General features: G+C 55.0%; 1 protein-coding gene across 5 annotated transcripts in view; it reads left to right on the forward strand.

The window, feature by feature from the left end:
• Positions 1 to 20591, forward strand: part of SLC37A1 (solute carrier family 37 member 1) — a 74165-nt gene that overhangs the window by 37263 nt on the left and 16311 nt on the right. For all 5 annotated transcript variants that reach the window (XM_035709396.2, XM_025462069.3, XM_025462070.3 and 2 more), the window contains exons 6-14: positions 1118 to 1253; positions 2543 to 2619; positions 3375 to 3541; positions 7535 to 7572; positions 10328 to 10402; positions 14587 to 14718; positions 17290 to 17380; positions 19568 to 19630; positions 20152 to 20237. In XM_035709396.2, coding sequence (XP_035565289.2) covers positions 1118 to 1253; positions 2543 to 2619; positions 3375 to 3541; positions 7535 to 7572; positions 10328 to 10402; positions 14587 to 14718; positions 17290 to 17380; positions 19568 to 19630; positions 20152 to 20237 — 865 coding nt within the window. The remainder of the gene's footprint in view (positions 1 to 1117; positions 1254 to 2542; positions 2620 to 3374; positions 3542 to 7534; positions 7573 to 10327; positions 10403 to 14586; positions 14719 to 17289; positions 17381 to 19567; positions 19631 to 20151; positions 20238 to 20591) is intronic.

Consider the following 20591-nt stretch of genomic DNA (forward strand, 5'->3'; position numbering starts at 1 on the left):
TTGGGGGATACTTCCCAGAGTACCGGGCAGGCAGGTGTCATTACGCTTCATATTTATTTGACTCCCAGAATGGTTACGTGGAAGGAAAGGAGATCAGCAGTTTTCAATGACTATAAAAGGCTCACAATCACTTGTGATTATTCTGGGTTTTGTTCACTTCCTAAGTGACAATGACAAGTTGCTCCATGGTGACACTCCTCAGGCAGCCAGGCATCTACTCCGTGTGGCATGAGGTGTGCCGTATTGAGCAGCCACCATGGACCAGGCCCTTAGCCCACTTCGGTCTCATCCGAGCGCCCTGACAGCTCCGGGAAGGAATTACCCATGAGGCCAGCTCATCGTCGAGTGACATTTCTGGGGACAGGAGCATAGCAGCCCCCTGTGTCAGCCCTCACATTAGAGAAAAACTGTCTTCAAACCAGGTCACAGTGGTGGCAGCAGGAGGGCGGCTGGCAGACCCATCCAGCCTGGCGTATGACCGCAGGTGACCCCGTGACCGCTCTAGGGCCTTTTCATGATCACGTGTCTGCAGGCTGAAAATCAACATTTTAAGCACTAGGCACACTTATTGGACGTTGTTTGTATAAAAGCAGGATTAACTAGTGGGACAAGTTTGTGGGTTCTTTTTTTTTTTTTAAGATTTTATTTATCCATTTCACAGAACAGGGCAGAGCGGAGGGGTGGGGGCACAAGCCGACTCCCCACCAAGCAGGAAGCCAGACTCAAGGGCTCAGTCTCACACCCCTGAGCCCATGACCTGAGCCAAAACCAAGAGTCAGACGCTCAACTCACTGAGTCACCCAGGCGCCCCAAGATTTTGGTGATCTTAATTGCCAGCCATCACATGCAGGTCACAGTGTTTGAGGTTTATTATGGACAGTCAGTGGCTCTTACCAGCAATAAAGTCTTAAAAGATGTTGCCCGTTGCCAATTTCTGGTTAATAAGTGCTCTACTGGAGACAGTTGTGATGAAATCTTCCTAGAAACTGTAGTGCATTCGAATTCTGGAAACTCCAAGAACAGCGTGGAAACATCCGGAGAGATCATGGGCCCTTCACATCAGGGGTGTGTTGGTCTCCTCGTTTCTCACGTTGGCTTCTTTTTTCTCCGTCCCCAGCGGCATCATAGGGGAACGCCTGCCCATTCGGTATTATCTCACGTTTGGGATGCTGTCCAGTGGCGCTTTCACTGCCCTGTTTGGGTTGGGCTATTTCTACAATATCCACAGTTTTGGATTCTACGTGGTAACTCAGGTAAGGGCCGGGTCCGTGGCTCCCCGTGGACAGGGTTTCTGTGATGAATCCAACTGGGTGTTTGTGCTGCAGGTCCCACCCCTGCCACGGGAGGAAGCTGCAGGGTGGGGGCAGCAGCGTGTCCTGTCTGCCGTCTGCACTCCATAGGAAGTGCCACTTCTGTTCCACTCCGTCCTGGCAGGAGCTCTGAGGCCCCCTTCATCCCAGGAGTTTGCCTCTTCAAGAACCTCCGCCCCCCATCAGCACCCCAGCGTGGGGAGCCCTTCCGCCTCTGTGTGGAAGACTTTGGGATGTGGTGTCCTATGATGCATTTGACCTCTCGTGTTGTGGGGACTCGAGGTGTGGCGGGGGTAGGAGGGAGGGAGGACTCTGCAGCTGCTGGCAGGATGACGCGCCTGCAGGTGGTCAGCGGGGAGGAAAGGAGAGAGCCTCCCGGGGCTCCGAGGGGAGTAGAGGCCAGGCCGTGAGGCTCTGTCCGTCCAGCTGGGCCCCGTCCTTCTTGCAGCCCTGGCTCCGCACACCCCCAGGGAGGTACCAGCTACAAGTGCAAGACGTACTGACTTGGCCTCTGAGGCTCTCCGCATAGCCTGGGGGGTGCACTGAGATCATCAAAGCAAATCCTGTGTAATTTGCTTTTTAAAATGTCGCCACAGGACTTGAAAAAGTTTGGCTGTTTTAATTACAACAGTGATTCACACTTTGTAATAAAATGGAAAATTAGAGGGAAGGAATGAACAGTTCGCCGGAGTCCCGGCGTGTTCCTGGATGGAAGGCAGGCCGGGCTGAAGCCCGGGGCCAGACCTGCAGCCCCCCGACTCCCGAGTGGGAGGGGGTGCCCTGGTGGACCTGGTCTCCCATGTCATCCTGAGCTGGCCGTCCCCACTCCTGAGACTGAAGCCAACCTGCTGCCCTTCCTGACCCCTGTACTTAGAGCCTAAGCTCAGAATACTCTTGGAAAGTGGAGAAATGCTTTCCCTGGGCACGGGGTCCATCCGGTCCCCCTACAGGGGGTCAGGATACAAGTGAAACGTGTGGTCTGCGAGTTTCACTGGACTCGGTTACTTTTGTAATTACACACACATGCACACACTCGTGTGTGTAGTTTAAAACTCATCTTTGGCTGTTGAGGCTCACATCAGAGCGTGTGTGCTGCCTTGTAGTGGGAGTCCCAGCTGTGCTCCCAAACTTGCAAGGAACAGAGACAAGTGAGCTTTTGGGAGCCTGGCCTGAAGACGGGGCTCACACACCCTCTTCCGCCAGCGGTGAGCCCTCTTTCCCCTCTGTCACAGATCATCAACGGACTGGTGCAGACCACCGGCTGGCCCAGCGTCGTCACCTGCCTCAGCAACTGGTTTGGAAAAGGAAGGTGAGCAGAGGTGGCTCCACTCCCAGTAGCATTTATTTTTTGAGGTTTTTGTTTTTGTTTTTAAGATTTCATTTATTTGAGAGAGAGAGATCACAAGCAGGAGGGAAGGGCAGAGGGAGAAGCAGACTTTCCACTGAGCAGGGAGCCCGACGTGGGGACTTGATCTCATGACCTGAGCTGAAGGCAGACGCTTTAACTGACTGAGCCACCCAGGTGCCCTATTTTTGAAATCCAGATCACCTTCTGTTTAGTTATTCTTTAGACATCCTGCAGAAGAAGTCACTTTCACTATTTTGTGAAGGAAGGTGATTGAAACTTGTGGAACTTGGGCCTTCCTCCCCAGAGAGGCACCCCCCACCGTGTCATGATTGGGGCGAGTCTGTCCTTCTGCATGGCTGACCTGAACTGATCACCCGAACCTCATTCAGGTTCTCCCAATTCATTCATCGGGTGGGTCCTGATAATGAGATATTTCCTCAAATGATTGGATTATGGAAGCACGAATTTAAAGCTGGGGCCTTCCACGACGTTCAGGGAAAGGTTTCTTTCCTCTCTGTAAGCGTGAAGTCACCAAGCCCTGGGAGAGAGGTGCGGTTATTCAGCCTGGGGTAAAATAAAAACGCCTTGCGGGAGCGGCATCCACACTCCTGCCGATTTCCAGGTCACCTCTTACACATCCTGGGCACCGTCCATCCTACACCTGCCGACCCACTGAAGCTTCTCAATGTCCTTTGCCATCTTGTGTTGTGTTACAGGCGAGGCTTGATTATGGGGGTCTGGAATTCCCACACCTCGGTGGGCAACATCCTGGGCTCCTTGATTGCTGGCTACTGGGTGTCCACATGCTGGGGCCTGTCCTTCATCGTTCCCGGGGCCATCGTGGCAGCCATGGGGATAGTGTGCTTTCTGTTTCTCATCGAACGTAAGTACACGCGGCCTTGGGGAGGACGCCCCAGGAGAGGTTCGGGGGGCAAGTTGCTAAGAGAATGGGCCACATTCGTCCAGTGCGGGCCCAGGGTCGCCCTGGCTCTCCCCTTGCCAGGTAGGCGTCCTTCTTCAGGTGTAGACTTCTCCCATGAGCTGTTTCTCCCCTGGTGCTGCCGGCTTTTGTTTTCTCAGGTGTGCACGGTTTGCCTTGTGCTGGGAGTGTCACGTCTCCCGGAGACCTGCCACGTCGCTCACCCCCAGGGGTGCAGCGCCCAGCCCACATGGCTGCACCTGCTCACCCGTCTCGCTCCCACAAACTCATATCTCACCAGCTTGTTTGCCTTCTGATAGATAGGTCTGAGACAACATGATAAAATCATTGCATGACTCAAGACCGTATATCCTGAGCAGGTGGGGAGCGTGCTACCAGAAAATCAGATTCTTTGTTCCGTTCTAGACTCAATACCAAACTTGTGATTTAATTGGATTGGACATTAACTTTCAGAATAGAAATCTGGCAGGACAGAGATTCCTGGCAATTACCCCAAGCCAGCACTGCTCTGCTCTTCTAATCCCGTGAGCTGCTCTGAGGAGTTGTATTGGGCATTTGCTTCCTTAATTTGGCTAAAAGCAAAATAACACCACACAGTGCTAGACGGCTCCCTACTGTTCCCTCCCGGGTCGGGATGCCCAGGAGCCCAGTTACGCCATCCGTGCCGGGCATTCATGGCAGCTTCAGCTTTGTGCTCCGAGCTGCCAGCTTCGTCCAGGACGTTAAGGACTGTTTGACTCCTCTTCTCGCTTCTCTTTCCCTGTTGCTGAAGCAAACCTTTCCATTTTAAAGTGACCGCTGTCTACCCGTGCAGATGTGAGGCTGCGGGCCAGCCTCCGTCTGTGAGGGGAGGCCATGGTCCACTAGGGCGAGCAGGGAGGGGTAGGGCTGCTCACCCCACTGTCACCATGTCCTCCGGGGGCCATCTGTGAGGTGAGCTATGAGACGGCTGGGACCGTTGAGCCCACTTACCACCATAGCCAGCTGTGGCACGTCAGCAGGGCCGGGGTGGCCCAGAGTTCCAGGCAAGGTCCCTGGTGGCACCTGTTCTCTAGGCTGGCTTCCTGGCACCAGGGCGCTCAGCGTGTCCCTTAGGCATTAGTCAGCTGGAGAACAATGCACGCCTCTTTGCTCGTGTGCAGGGGGCCCCAGGTGTGTCCTGCCCCGGGTCGAGAATCCACGGTACCTTTTCTTCTCTTCCTCTACCGATGATTGGTTATGGGGGAAAGAGGAAATGCGGTGAGGGATGGGGTGTGTGGCAGGAGACAGACGTGAGCTTGTTTGCCGGCCGGGCCGGGATCTGAGCACCGAGACCCGTCAGCTTGGTTTCCCGGGCAGGGCCTCGTCCTCCGCTCAGGGCTCGGCTCCCAGGAACAAGGAAGCTGCGGTTCGTCTTCTGTGATCGAACGAGAGCCTCCTTCCCACCGAGCTGCCCCACTCCTGTGGCTTCCGACGGGGTGGGCCACGGCGGAGGGTCCCCCCAGGGTCTCCTGGAGCTGCCTTCCCACCCTGTCTTGTTGGGGTCCCCGTCCAGTTCCCACAGGGACCCTGGAGCACTGCCTCTCGGCCCCGGTCACTGTGGGGCAGAAGCACCATCCCTCAGCTTCCCCCGCCCAGCAGGCCTTGAGGCCAGGGGACCGCACGTGTGAGGCTGTCCCGGGAGGCCGCTGTTACTGCGTGGGGGACAGATGCGCACCTGCACACCCGCGCTGCGCCTCTGCTCCGTGGGTTCCCCTTGACCTGCGGGGAAAGGCAGGGTGCTGACCCTGGTGGGAGACTGGGTGGGCGGGGCGGGTGCTGTGAGGTGAGGCCTGGACTCGGAGCTTGTCTCCCCTTCCCCCCACCACCCCCACCCCCAGTCACATTCCCGGGGCTGTGGGTGGATTTGTGCCGAGAGTCTGTATGTCCGGCCATTGGTAGTACGGACGCTCCAGGTGACACGAGATCCTCAGTGGCTCCCCTGTCCCCCTTCAGGGCACCACCTGCAGTGCCTCCTCCCTCCTTCCCGGCCCCCCACCCCTGACCTTCTCCTCCCACTTTTCGTGGTCTGGGGCAGGTGTCTCAATGCATGCAGGTTCCTCCAGAGCCCAGGGCCACCAGGTTTTTCTCGTCACCTGGCCCCTGCCCTCACCCAGCGTCCCCCAGCGCTGCCTTGGACGGCTCGTGTCCTGGGATCAGCGGTCCCTATTCCCCCCACCCTTGGCTACTTGCTCTCCTCCCCTGGCTTCTGCGGGGGCTGCTCCCCAGCGCCAGGCTCATGGGGCTCATGGGCACCTGACCCTGGCATTTCTCTGCCTTCCCACCGGGGGTCTTCCTCTGAGCCCGTCTCCACTGTGTGCTCCCACGAGTGTTGGCATCTACCCTCTTGTATTAAGATCTGAGGTTTACTTGTTATTTGCACTGGAGTTCACACACCTTTCAGACTCTCCGAGTAATCAGGGAGCACGTGCCCTGTGGCCCTTCTTCCACGTCCTCGCGAGGACATTCTCGTGGGGGGAGGCGGCCAGCACGTAGCAAGTGCTTCCGTGTCCCAGACGCTGTGCCAGGCTCAGTGCGGTGTTATCTCGTGGATTTCCAGGGCAAAGTCTCCAGGCTCGGGGCTGTAGGTCACACAGGAAGTGCTGAAGCTGGGGCGTAACCAGGTGCCTGGTCACCCATTCAGACTTTGGCCATGGACCCCTGGGTCCGTGGGATGTGTTCTTATGGATTCAATTAAAAAAAAATTTTCACTTAGGTGATAATTTTTAAAAAACAAACTTTATGGGTTATAAACACTGTCTCTTCTCACAGAGACGACATGTGTTTGAAAGCCGTCTTCCTGCGGGGGGAGCGTGGGTTCTCCTGAAGTCTGCTTCTCCAGCCTGGGTTCCCTAGAGCCCAGGGACTTGAACAGTATTCTCTGGGGCCGTGGGAACTCTTTTCTTAAAAAGCATCTGAGAAATACCACCCGTCCGTGACTTCTCAGCCACCATCTTTCCCCCGTGCGAGCCTCCCCCTGCCACACGGTGGAAAGTGGGCGACTGGCCGCTGCTGGTGGGACACGCACTGGCCCCTAACCGCAGCCTCTCCTCACTCCCTCGCTCTGCGTCTGCCGCAGCCCCCAGCCTCCTCGCCTTCCCTCCTGGGCCCGAGCATCTAGGGGAGAAGAGGCGGATGCACCCCTGTGTTCCAGGCCCTTCTCTTTCCTGCCTGGGACCCCAGAGCCCGTGATAGGGTCCCCCAAAAGGAGCCATGAGGAAGTCAACGGGGCTCGTGGCCCCCTCACTCTGGCGTGCAGACCAGACTTGCCTCGTCCACCCCGTACCTCTCAGCAGGGGGACCCCCAAGTAGGCCTCTCTGCTCCGATGTCGCACTCTCTGGGGAGCCCCCTTCCCCCACCATGCACCCGTCTCCCCGCAGCCGTGGTCAGGAGGGGCTTCTCTGTGCACGCGGCCTTGACAAGCGCTGCCCTGTGCTCGCAGCGACCCCCCTGGCGGCAGCGCCACTGGCTGGCCTCACAGTAGGAGGCGTCCCTGTAGCCTTGGGGCTCCCCGGCCTGCTGGAGCCCGGGCTCCCGTGCATGGGTGTCTGCGACCAGAGAGAACCCAGTGCAGGCTCAGAGCACCCTTGCCCTTAAACGTACCTCCTGTGGCTCGTCATCGTCGTGTACACACCCTCTGCGCATTTGTACTTGTCCCGTGTGAAATCTTTCCCATAGTGCAAAGCCCTTTACACACGCACGATGGTCTGCCTTTGCCGGGGCTCCCTTCACCCAGCGTGTGTCCCGGGGACTGAAGGAGGGGCGTGCGGGGTGCGTGGCAGGGTGCTGCCACGGGCATCGTCTTTTCCTGAAACCCTTGCTCACTTAGTCAAGTATCAGATGGGTCTCGTTTTAATGTCTTGGGTGGTGGACACGCCCGGGCCTGGGTTCACCGCTGTCCCCCTTTGATGTTTCAGATCCAAAGGACATCGCCTGCTCCTCCTCCCTGGTGGCGGTAAGGACCCCCTCGGCTCCTCGTGTCCTCTGGGACAGTGTGCCGTCGGCCGGTGTCTGAGGACTGTCACCAGCCTGGTCCAGTCTGTGCGGTGTCTGTGGGTGACAAGTGTGGGCATGGGGCCTGCCCTCACAATACAGGCAGTGCTGGAGAAGGGCCCATCGTGACCACAGCGGGAACGGGGTGCAGTCTGGGTGGCGGTGTCCCCAGAAGGCTGACGTGAGGCCGGGCCTGCCCTGTTGTGGCCGCGAGGAACTTGCTCCTCCGTCAACCTGCTCCTGCGTCTCCGCGCTCCCTCTTCCCTGCGTTGCTCCCAGCAGCTGGCGTCCCCACCTTGGATGAAACCTGCGTGGCCCTCGCTCCTGCCCGGTTCCCCGCTTGCCTTAGAGCAGACCCCTGGGGCATCCCCTCCCTCACTGCACTGGCAGGGCTTCTCTCCTTTCCTCAGGCCTGCACTGTCCCACCCAAACAGCCGGCCATAGGGCACCTGGGGGCTCCGTTGGTGAGCTCAAGTCATGATCCTGGGGTCCTGGGATGGGCTCCCTGCTCAGCAGGGCATCTGCTTCTCCCTCTCTCTCTGCCCCTCCACCTACTGATGCACTCTCTGTCTCTATCAAATAAATAAATAAAATCTTTAAAAAAACAAAAAACAGACCATCACAGGCCCAGCAACATCATCTGGCCACATGTAGTCAGCCTCTGGCCCTGTCCCACTTGGCCTGTTGCTGGTGCTGATGTGATTTTTTTTATTTAAATTCGATTTGCCACATAGTATGACCCCCAGTGCTCATCCCAACAAGTGCCCCCCTCAGTGCCCATCACCCAGTCACCCTATCCCCCCACCCACCTCCCCTTCCACAACCCTTTGTTTCCCAGACTTAAGAGTCTCTCATGGTTTGTGTCCCTCTCCAATTTTTCCCACTCAGATGTGATTTTTCCCTCTCCCATGAAGTGCCCCCTTTCTCAGGCCTGCAGATGCCAAGCTGTCCCAGGCCTCCCATGACAGTCCAGCCGTGGCCACACTGAGTGCTTTGCTGGCCCCACATCTCTGCCAGACCCCCAGATGCCCTAGCACCCATCCACACCCTCCCTGCAGAGATCTACGGAGGCCCTGGTGGCCAGCACCTCCCTGTGTGGAGTCCCAGCAGGGCCTCCACGCTGAGCTCCCCGTCACTCATGCCGCTGTGCGCCTGCCATCCCCACAGGGTCTCAGACGAGTCACAACTGGAATAATCTCTCTCTACCCCATAGACTTGCTGAGCCCCAGCATTCCTTCTCATTCGGGAATCCCCTGTCCTCACTGTGGGCAGGCCAAACCCAGAGTGTCCTCCTCACCACGCGGGATGTTCCCTCCACCACTGGGGCCCGGGGCACCGAGTCTCTCCTCTGAGCCTCCCCAGGCAGTTGACCTTTGCTCCTCCTGGGCAGACTTTCTTGAAACAGGAGTCAGGGCATGTCACTGACTTGACACCCTCCCCACAGCTCCCCATTTTTCCCTGCATAAAGTTCATTTGCCCCTCTCTGCTGGTCTCCCCACTCAGGGCAGCCCCAGGGCAGGACCTCCTCTTGCTCTCCCCGCAGGCCGCCGCTCCCCAAACAGCACCTGCCATGATGCAGGAGGAGAGGTTTTGGTCCATTTGTTCACACTTGGAGCTTTTGAGCAAAATTAATTTGAAAAGAAGGGTTCTGGCACCTTCTTCAAAAAAATAAATGAAGAATCAGTTTTGAAAATGCACTGCCTTGGGATCCCTGGGTGGCGCAGCTGGTTTAGCACCTGCCTTTGGCCCAGGGCGCGATCCTGGAGACCCGGAATCAAATCCCACGTCGGGCTCCTGGTGCATGGAGCCTGCTTCTCCCTCTGCCTGTGTCTCTGCCTCTCTCTCTCTCTCTCTCTCTCTGTGTGACTATCATAAATAAATAAAAATTTTTTAAAAAGAAAAAAAAACACTGCCTTCAGGAAGGTTACAGTCCACGTTTAAAAAAAAAAACATAGTTGATATTTTATAGTAGTTTAAAAGCTATTTTCCTGCCATGAGCATGAATTTCAGTTTCAAAACTTAAACGGATTAGTGTTTAGCTGTGCTGTGAATTAACCCTAACAGCCGGCCCAGCGGCCGCACTCAGAGACGTCCACGCGTCCCCTGCACGCACACAATCTGCCTTCTGATCCACCTGCTGACCCAGGAGGTTGGAGAAAAATATGGCCCGATATTATTTCTACAGGCCTTTCCTTTCAGGGTCATTCAAAAATGTCAAAGCCATGAAGGTGAAGTTCATGAAGACATGAAAGTGAAGTTGCCACGATTAGCGGCTTCATAAGTCCTTTCACCTCAATCTTGGATCATTCTTCCAGGAAGGATCTTCTTTAAACATCCTTGATCTGAGGGTCTAGAGCCTCCAGTTAGCCCTTTGTTTTATGTATTTTTATTTATTTGAGAGAGAGAGAGAGAGCAGGAGCGGGAGGGGCAAGGGAGAGGGGCTCTACAGTGGACTCCTTGTTGAGCGCAGAGCCCTACGTGGGGCTCAATCCTACAACCCTGAGATCATGACCTGAGCCAAAACCAAGAGTCGGACACTTAACCGACTGAGCCACCCGGGCCCCTCAGCCCTTTGTTTTATTTTAATTGTGTGTCTTACTTGCCCTCGGCAGCTGTTTTGCGAGGACAGCACAGAGCACCCTCACTTCGGTGCCGTTGGTTGTGGCTGCCGGCTGTCGGATCAGTGATTGCTAAATTCTCCTTTTGTCTCCCCGCAGCCGAAGGGTTGTGAGAACGGCACGCAGAGAGTCAGACTGCAGAAGCAGATCTTCATGGACAAGAACAAGTCTCTGGTGAGTTGGACCAGCCCTGCTGCTGCGCAGAAATCAGAGCCCTGCCTCGTGACAAACCTGAGTCTCGGAGTTCCTCTGCACAGTCTGAGTCTGCCTCGTGCGATTTCTTTGGGCTGCAAGCTGGACTTTAAGTTTCTAGTCAACTTTGAAAGTGATGCACTCATTCTACGACTGTTTCCAGTATTCAGGGTCCCAGGTCAGGTCACACCCGGATCATCTGCGGCAGCGTCCCTTGCTCCCATGGACTCCCATTCTGGGGGGCAGGGGTGGGGTGCAGATGGAAACCAGCAGTTTCCCACAGCAGCTAAGTCGAGGAGTCCAGAGGGAGGGGGTAAGCAGGCTCTGGTGCAGGCCCAGTCTTGGGATCCGTCCTTTAGCAGGTGGCTTGGGTAGAGCTGTGGAGGAGGAGAGGCCGGGGTCTGCACCGACCTGGGCCAGAGGGATTCAAAGGATGCACAGGGAGGGCTGGGCATGGGAGGTGGGCCCAGCGAGTAACATAGTCATCTCCCAGGCCTCCAACCTGCCACTTCCACATTCCAGACAAGGAAACTGAGGCAGCGCTGCCACCCCTTCCCTTTCAGGAGACTCCCGAGCAGTATTTCATGGGGCTCTGCTTCACAGGCCGCATTGAGCCACAGGGGCATCTCGGATTTAGTTTGACTTCTTAAAATTACAAGCTTTTCTAAGTCAAATAGCCTAAAGGATAAGTGTACCGAATGGACTCCTTACTTTTGTTTTTCTTTTCTGCCCAAGGAAACTTACTTGTGGTGGTTGATACAACAGGAAAGGGAAAAATGATGTTTCGTACATCTTGGTTCTTGGAATTTAGGGAGATTCAATTGGAATGCGCTCAACTCTCTCCTCACTGTTGAGTTTGCATTTAAAAAATTGGATGTCTTGGCAAAAATACCCTAGACTGGGTGTCTTAAACAGGACACGTTTCTTTCTGGAGGAAAGAAGTGCCGGATCCAGGCACTGGTGGGGCCTGGGGTGAGGCCCACTTCTTGATGGCTGCCTTCTCCTGGGACGCTGGAGAGACCAAGCACAGGGAGAGACTCTCCTTACACAGCACAGACTCTGTCCTCAGGGCTCTGCCCCTCACAGCAGGGCTTGGGACTCCCCACAGGAACCTCAGAGGAACGCAGATACTGGATCCGCAGCATCAGGAGTTAATCAATGTCCAAATGGCTGTAACTCCCCCGATTGCTACTGAAGACTTACCTTTTCCTTTGAGGCAAGACCCCGGGCCCTGTGTTGCAGCCCAGCACGAGCAGTACAGCCAGCTCTGTCTTCTGAGTGTAACTTCCCTCTTCCCCTTCCTGTCCTGCAAAAGCCTATTGACTAACATATCACCAGAGAGACTGTTACACATTGACAGGCCCTGGCAAGTCTTGTTTCTTCAGGCCTGGCCACACCACAGGCTGACCTTGACGTGCCCATGACCAAGCTGGTTTGGGTCCCGTATCTCTCACGTGGCAGGAAGGGCTCATTCACTGGAGGTGGCTCCCGGGTCACCAGAAAGGAGTCCTCCAATTTCGGCAGGACATCCTGGTGTCCCCTTTCCCAGAATGACCCAGCTCAGATCCCCTAGGCTCAGAGTTCAGTGTCAGCCAGCCCCTTCATTGCCACCGCTTCTGTGCCAGGCCTGACTCTGAACAACTTCATGAGGAAATGCATAAGGAAAGGAGTGGGTGAGGAAACAAGTATAAGGGAAGAGGAAGAGGCTCTGGCGTTCATGGAGCCAGGAGGACCCTCTTCCATCCTTCAGGTCTTTATGATGATTGGCTTGTGGATGGTCAGAATTTGTCACTTTGTAGTCATGAGTCATTGCCCATCCTTGGCTTCTCTGAGGATCTTTTGATTGGCTGTGGCTCAACAAACAATGGGCACTGAGTGGATGTTTAAATACTAGAGGTGATTCCCCAAGGCACACAGTGGGAATCCACAGATCTCTAGGGGGGACCTTTCAGCACAGCATAGCCGCAGGCAGCACAGTGGGTGGCATGGGCTTATCACATTTAGGTTAGTGCATTATTACATGCTTCCCCTCCCCCTGCCCTGTGTGTGTGTGTGTGTGTGTGTGTGTGTGTGTGTGTGTGTCTGTGTTGTAGTGGATGGAACCTTTTTGCTCTCTGACTCCTACACCCAGGAGTGGGGCGCCCTGGCTGAAGAAGCCCTGCCCCCCACCAAGGGCTCCCACAGGTGCTCTTAGATCCTATAGGGTCCTTGATGCACAGCATCCCATGACCTGGTCCACCCAGTGGGCCTCTGGCTCTGTAAGGACTCAGCGTTGTTCCCCTGGTTTGTTTTGGAAAACCCACCGTGACTTCCCACTTTCCCTTTGTCTCCTCCAGACACTGCAGAGGACTGGAATTTGGTAGCTGGAGCCCCCCACCCCTCCAGCCTGTGCATAAAGATGAGTGGGTGTGGGCAGGAGGCCCTTTCCAACAAAGATCAAGCTTGCTTAGAGAGCTGAAGGGCCGGATCTGGGGCTTCCCAACCAGCCCAGCAAGTGGCCCAGGAGGGCCTTACAGAACCAGAGAGGGCCAGGCGGGTTTCTGTATGCAATTCCTGCTCTGGGCTAGAGATGCTCTTCTCTTAACTGAGCAGGATCTGTTTTGTGTTTTCTCTTTATCTGGTTGCATGCCACCCACTGGAGAGCCTGCTTAGTGTTTATAAACACCTGTCCTAGACCTGAAACCATAGAAATCCTAGAGGAGAGCATAGGCAGTAATGTCTCTGACTTCAGCCATAGCAGCGTGTTTCTAGATATGTCTCCTGAAGCAAGGGAAATAAAAGCAAAAATGAACAAAAATTATTAAGACTTCTCAAAATAAAAAACTTTCAGACAGAGAAAGAAACAACAAAACTGAAAGGCAACCTATGGAATGGGAGAAAATATTTGTAAATGACACATCTGGTAAAGGGTTAGTATCCAAAATGTATGAAGAGCTTACACACTTCAATACCAAAAAAGCAATCTAAGTAAAAACTGGGCAGAAGACATGAACAGACATTTCTCCAACATCCAGACGGCCAAAGGACATGTGCAAAGATGTTCAACATCACTCATCATAAGGGAAATGCAAGTCAAAACCACAATGAGAAGCCACCTCACACCTGTCAGAACGGCTAAAATTAACAAGACAGGAAACGACAGGTGTTGGTGAGGATGTGGAGAAAGGGGAACCCTCTTGCACTATTGGTGGGGGTGCAAGCTGGTGCAGCCGCTCTGGAGAACAGTATGGAGGGTCCTCAGAAAGGTAAAAATTGAGCTGCCTTAGAGTATAGCAATCACGTTACTCTTTACCCCCAGAAAACACAAATGTGCTAATTCAAAAGGATACATGCACCCTGATGTTTATAACAGTATTTACAGTCGCCAAGGTATGGAAGCAGCACAAGTATCCATTGGTAGATGAACAGAGTAAGGAGAAGTGAGGTGTGTGTGTAGGAATATTGTTCAACCACAAAAAAAGAATGACATTTTGCCATCTGCAGTAACATGGATGGAACTAGAGGGTATCATGCTAAGCAAAATAGAGAAAGAAAAATACCATATTGACCTCACCCATGTGGAATTAAAGAAAACAAAAGAGCAAAGGGGGAAAAAAGAGATAAACCAAGAAACAGACTCTTAACTCTAGAGAACACACTGGTGGTCAGGAGAGGGGGGGTGGGCAGGGAGATCGGGGAAATAGGTGGTGGTTAATAAGGAGTGCACCTGTTGTGATGAGCACCGGGCGTTGTATGTATGTGACGAATCACTTTATTGTATACCTGAAACTATATGTTAACTATACAGGAATTAAAATTTAAAAAATAGAATATCTCATTAAAATAGTGTATTGGTAACTACACTTAGGTATCAATTCATTTGAAAGTAATGAATCTGCAAGTATTTGTTTTTTCCTATGGTTCTTGGTATTTTTCCACTTGATCTTTCAGAAATAGATTTCCAGATGGCTGGGTCAAAGGATTTTGCATGTTTTTAGTTAGTATTTCTTAAAGACACTTCGGTGCTTGGGATTAGAAGGCAAAGACCTGGTGAGAAGCTCACGCAGGATGCCCCGAAGACCTAGTGGCGCGGCGTCCTCCTCGGGACTTCTGGCCTTGCTCAGCCAGACGCCCTCCCTGGTAACACCTTCTCTCTCTTTCCTCTTTCCAATGGGCTTCGCCTCCAGGACCCCGAGATGCAATGCTTGCTGCTTTCGGACGGGAAGCACCCCGTCCACCAGAACCACATCGTCGTCCTCCCCGCCGACAGCGGGGGCGGCATGGCCGCCATCAGCTTCACCGGAGCCTTGAAGATCCCCGTGAGTACGCCTGCCTGGGAGGGGTTTCAGAAAGGGGCCCTTGTGCCCGCTGCGGACGATCGAGCTTAAAAAAAGAAATCCGTGGTTAGATAATCCCCGGGTTAGGACTCTACGGCATAACCCAGAAGTTGCCAACAGGCGGGCTGGGGCCTGGGGAAGGCTGCAGGCTGTGTTTGCCTCACACTGCTTTCAATTTTTCAAAGTCGGTTGCCTCCATGTAGAAGGTCACCGAGTTCATAGACAACTAGGGCTTCACACTTCCACTCAGAAAACTGGAACATCTGGAGGCAGCAAGCCTGTGCCCCGGGCCCCCTCTTCTCCCCGGTGCTCCCCCTCCCAGGCCCCTGAAGACCCCGAGGGTGAGCCCCTGGGAGGTGCTGTCCCGAGTTCTGCTCTGTGGTGTGCAAGCGGCCACTCGATCTTCTCTACCCTTTAAAGCGCTTGTAGGAGAACAGAGCTGGTCTGTGTGAGCTGTAGGTGCCAACAGGAGGAGTAAGGGGGCGAGCATGCAGAGCCAAGGGAGAAGACCGAGGCCCCTGGACACACAAAGCCGATGGTCTGCAGACTGCACTTGTGCACTGGTGTAAAGATGAGGGTGCTGGTCCGTGGTCGGGCAGTGGGCCCCAGCTCCGGGCTAACAGGCTCACGTAGCACCTGCTGGCCGGCATGCTGGTATGGGATCAGGGCGGGAAGGAGGTCCAGCCAGAGGTTTTTACACAGGCAGTGGTGACATTTCTCGTTGCTTTAGATTTTCTTGTATTAAATTCACAGGCTCCCTCAGAGAATCTGGGGGCCTCCCAAAGGACACGTGGAAGATGTATTCTAACACGGCGAGCCATGGCAGGCGATGAAGGCCGAGCCCAGGGCAGAAGCAGGTGGAGAGGGGAGATCGCACACACTGCCCCCGTGGGGTAGGATGTCCAGGCCTGTGCTGTTGCTGGCCTCATAGACCACACCTAGAAACATCTGGGCTCCTGCCCTCGGGTGGGACATGCAAGGAGCTGCCGCAGATCTCTCACATGAGGAGAGTGGCCCCACTGGTGCGGGCCCTCACAGAGAAAGGGCAGAGAAAGGGCAGAGGGAGCGCAGGCCCAGAGGCCCTTTGGCGAATGGGTGAGGCTGGAAACACAAACAGTACACCCAGGACCTTAGAATGACATCACAGAAATGAAAGCACTCCGGAGACTTCTGCTTGAGAACAGAAAGTACTGGCAGCACCCAGATGAAGCTGGGCGTCCGGCCAGTGGGGAACGTGGAAGGCCAGGCCGGGACTCCCAGAGTCACTGAGGATGTGGGCCAGGCTGCTTTTAAATAAAAAGCTACTTAAAAAATATATATATATTTTATTTATTCGTTAGAGACACAGAGAGAGAGGCAGAGACACAGGCAGAGGGAGAGGCAGGCTCCATGCAGGGAGCCTGATGCAGGACTCGATCCCGGGACTCTGGGATCACACCCTGGGCCAAAGGCAGGCCATAAACTGCTGAGCCACCCAGGGATCCCCAAAAGCTACTTTTAAAATTGTTAATAACAGCTAGTAACTTTGCCCTGCGCCGCTCGGCAGAAGGTGGGGTGCACATCGCTGCAGACTGAAGTGGCATCGTGACCTGGCCCTGCCGCCGGCACGCTGGGTGTCCCAGGCAAGTGTGTCAGCCACTCTGAGCCTCTGTTGCCTCGTGGGCAGTGGGGCTCTGTGACTGGTGTAATACTCTTCTGGGGATTACACGGGGTCACTCAGGACAGCAGTGGGCACCGCTCCGGGTGCATGGTCCTCGTGCCGTCAGCCCTGCGCGCATGCTCATCCCGGCCTGGCCCCTGTGAAACACTAACACGGGTAATTCCAGAATCACGCACGTTGAGAATTGTGTTCCCTGCCTAGTTTGGTGGGTGTTCCTGTGCGCACATAGCGTGACCCTTAGTGTCACACCCTGTTTCTCACCCAGACCTCCCAATGACATCTGGAATGGCTGTCCCGTGAGGCCACATCTTTGTAAAAGTAGAGCTCAAGTAGAACACAGGACTCTCACAGTCGCCATCAGATGGCAGGCCCCGGCGTCCCTTTTGCGACCTACATCTCTCCCTGGAGTCTTCCCAGCACTCTGCTTTGTGGGGAGCAGGCAGGCTGCGGGCGCAGGTGTGGGCCCATCAGAAGGCCTGTCCCGTGCGTGTCGGCTGCTGCGTTGTTTGCAGCAGTTTCTGGCAAGGGGAGAGAGGACCAAGTGCGCGGTGACCAGGTGGCCCTCCAGGCATGCTCTGAGAACTCTAGCCGCTAAGTTTCCAGAGCAACGTGGTGCGGGAACCAAATCAGTGCGTACTTTTAGGGACTCTGATCTGACATCAAGACTTTGGGTGTCAATCTGCAAAGGGAGGACGTGCTGCCGGAGTGGCCGTGGGCCGGTCCTCTCCCTTCCCTGGGCGGCATCCTGTCCTCTGCCGGCAGCATCTGCCGGTGCCACAAGCCCAGAGGTGCCAGCTGTTCTTAGGGGAATGAGTAACTCATAATTCTGTTGCACCTTTAAGTAAACCTGCTGAGTACACATTTGGGGTAAAGACTGGCTCGCTCTTTTTCAGGGTGTGATCGAGTTCTCTCTGTGTTTGCTGTTTGCGAAGTTGGTCAGCTACACTTTCCTCTTCTGGCTTCCACTGTACATCACCAATGTGGGTGAGTACCTGTTGCTGGAAGCACCGGTGTGAAGTCCGTGCAGTGGCCGTGATCTGGACTCCCTTTTATGTGCAGGTTTCTGTAGTCTGGGAAGGAAATGGTGCCCGTGATGCATGATGATTTGAAACATATTTTGGAACAAACAGTGTAGATTAGTAGAAAAATATGGGCAAAAAGAAAACTCAGATATGGAAGTTGTGCACTAATCTATAGTTTAGATTAGTAGAAAAATTTAGGCAGAAAAAGAACTCAGATAATAACCTTGATGGAGCTTTAGGGACCCCGTGTTCCTTTCCAGCTGTGGCTGCAGGCTCCGTGGGGCTCTTCCTATCTGGGGCAGCCTGTATTTCAATCTAGAACTTCAGGTCACACCCTCCCATGAGGAGGGGAGGCCCGGGGATCTGAGATTTTAAATGCTGAGTAATCTGACCTGGAACTTGCTCCTTGGAGATGGGCTCTAGTTTTAGGGACAGCTGACAGCTGGCCTTATCCTAAGTCCGGCTGTGGCTGAAGCTGTAGATAGGTTGGAACATACCAGCCCACGAGCACCGTGCACCCCTGTGCTGTGTGGGACACAGAGGGGAAGATGAGAGGGGCACCGGCCATTCTTTTTTTTTTTTTTAAGATTTAATTTATTCATGAGAGACACACAGAGAGAGAGGCACGACACAGGCAGAGGGAGAAGCAGGCTCCATTCCATGCAGGGAGCCTGATGTGGGACTTGATCCCAGGTCTCTGGGACCACACCCTGGGCTGAAGGCCGTGCTAAACCACTGAGCCACCCGGGCTGCCTGGCACCGGCCATTCTTAAAAGATGCTTGAGTGCAGAGGCTGCAGCCATGGCTGGGGGCGGACAGGCAGGGCGGGCCCTGGAGCCTCTGGGCCCAGAAAACAGGGATTGCAAGGAGAAGGGAAGGACACCGGAGTCCCCAAGAACGTGATGACAAGGGGAGATTTGGAATGTGTGGGTTCAGAGGGTGCAGACCGCTGTCGGGGAGGAGGCCTTCCCCTGCCCTGTGGTCCTTTGAGCTAGACTGAAAATCAAAATACCATGAGACAGATGCCAGGAGAAAATCACATTTGATAGTGTGCACACGGGAAACCCACACAGACGGGGCATTCCAAAGACAGTGAGGCAACAAGAAGCTTCTATGGAAAGAGAGCGTGAGCAGGGAGAGGGGAGAGACTCTCCAGCAGACTCTGCACCAAGTGCAGACCCTGACACAGGACTCGATCTCACAACCCTGAGATCATGACCTGAACCTAAATCAAGAGTCGGATGCATAGCTGACAACCACCCAGGCACTCCTTCACTCAAGATAATCCTTATGCCAAAGTGGCCTGTCTTGGGGCAGCCTGCCCTGGGCCCCGACACCGCATGTTCCCAGTGGTGGTAAGGACAAGCAGAGGTGGCCATAAGCCTGAGGCAAGAAGGCTGAGTTTCATAGGGACAGCAGTTGAGGCAGTAAGGGGAGCCCCCTGACCTTAGGGGTGCAGAGTCTGTGGGACAGAGGGGGGCAGTAAGGAGCTGCTCCCTGTCGAGTGACTCCATTAGGGCAGGCAAGCCACATGCAGTGTAGACAAGCATCATACCTTCTTTTTTCTTCTGTTCCCTGTGATTGCAGAAGGGGTGACATTTTTAGGACTCTAGTCATGAATTGCTGGCTTTTCCAGTCTCAGTGATTAAAACAAAAAAATGTGCCACTGAGGACACCAGGAAAGGCTGGATTTGACCGGTGGTCCCAGATGCTCCCCGAAGCCCGCTTCTCCTGTGCCGGCCAAGCTGAATCCCCCGCAGAGCCCAGCGTGGCTTCCTCCTCTGCCGTACGAGGAGGCGCAGTCCCTTCCAGATTGAGGACCTCAGGGTCCTGTGGCACTCCCGTGGTGCCAGAGCCCCTTTGCACCAGGCAGTTCTTTGCACCAGCACCTTCTGTGCTGTGCCCCACCTACAGCTACCCCTGGGGGACACTGAACCAGAGGGATGGTAATTAGGCTGAGACAGGCAAATCCTCATTTCTTGCTAAAGAGTGTTTGGCTTTCGTCTTTTCTGCGCGTCCACCTACATAGTGAACTGTGGAGTCGACTCAGCTGCTCCTCCGTGTAAGCCATGCTTAGGAAACAAAAGAGTGCCACGTGTGGTCTTACGTGGCTGCGACTTGCTCACAGGGATACTTGTCGTTTTGTTAGATCACCTTGACGCCAGGCAAGCCGGGGAGCTCTCCACCCTGTTTGACGTGGGCGGGATCTTCGGTGAGTCCCTCCCTCCCTGTGGTACTTAGACGGAAACTGCCAAGGGTAGGTGTGCACCTGGGCCTGTGTTCTCTCTCAGCTGCCTTACTGTTGAGAGGGACGCGTTTCCCCAAAATGTTGCATCCCCCGAGTGGATATATGGCCGTCACTCCGGGGCACCGTCCCCTGTCCCGGCTCTGACTCACCTGGAACCAGTGTTCCTCTGGAAGCAGGGACCTGCCTCAGGGTAGGCTGCAGATGTCAGAGCCCCAGCAGTGAAGGGGCTTGGCTTCGGGGCCAGCCTAGAACCAGACCCACGACTTGCCCTGCTGTCTCACTGGGATATGCCCCCGGGTCACCCACCTCTGACCACAGCCCCACGAGGCTGGTTCACTGAGGCGCCTCCTGCTCATGGTGAACGTGGACAGGGATGTGGAGAAGAGGGTTCTCTTCTTGCTGCTGTCTTGTGTAGTCTGCTTTCTCTGGATGGGCTCTTGCCCTGGGCACCCAGGCAGCCCTGGACTCGCCCCTCTGCATTGCAGGTGGGATCCTGGCAGGTGTGATCTCAGACCGACTGGAAAAAAGGGCCTCCACCTGCGGCCTGATGCTGCTGCTGGCGGCCCCGACGGTGAGCCCAGCCCCGCCGCACCCCTGCCCTGTGTGGGCCCCGAGTCTCCAGAAGCAGCCACCCTCCCCACCAGCAAACACGGTCATATCTGGCCCGAACTCAGCCACGTTCATGGCTCATGGTTTCTGGATGCTGGCCATAGCCTCCAAACCCCTCCAAACCCCTCCGGGCCTTCCCAGCCCACTCCCCTGGACGCCTCCCATGGCCTCAGCATGTTGATGAGCCACCTCTTCACTCATCCCTGGCTCCCTGTGAGGTGCTCTATCCCTGTCCTCCCCATACAGGCCCTGCTCAGCCTTTAGGATGCCCGACCTCCCCAGGCCGTGCTGACCCTGCCCACTGTGGCGCTGTGTA

The sequence above is a fragment of the Canis lupus genome, chromosome 31, assembly GCF_003254725.2.
Source record: "Canis lupus dingo isolate Sandy chromosome 31, ASM325472v2, whole genome shotgun sequence".
In the NCBI taxonomy this organism is placed as follows: domain Eukaryota; kingdom Metazoa; phylum Chordata; class Mammalia; order Carnivora; family Canidae; genus Canis; species Canis lupus.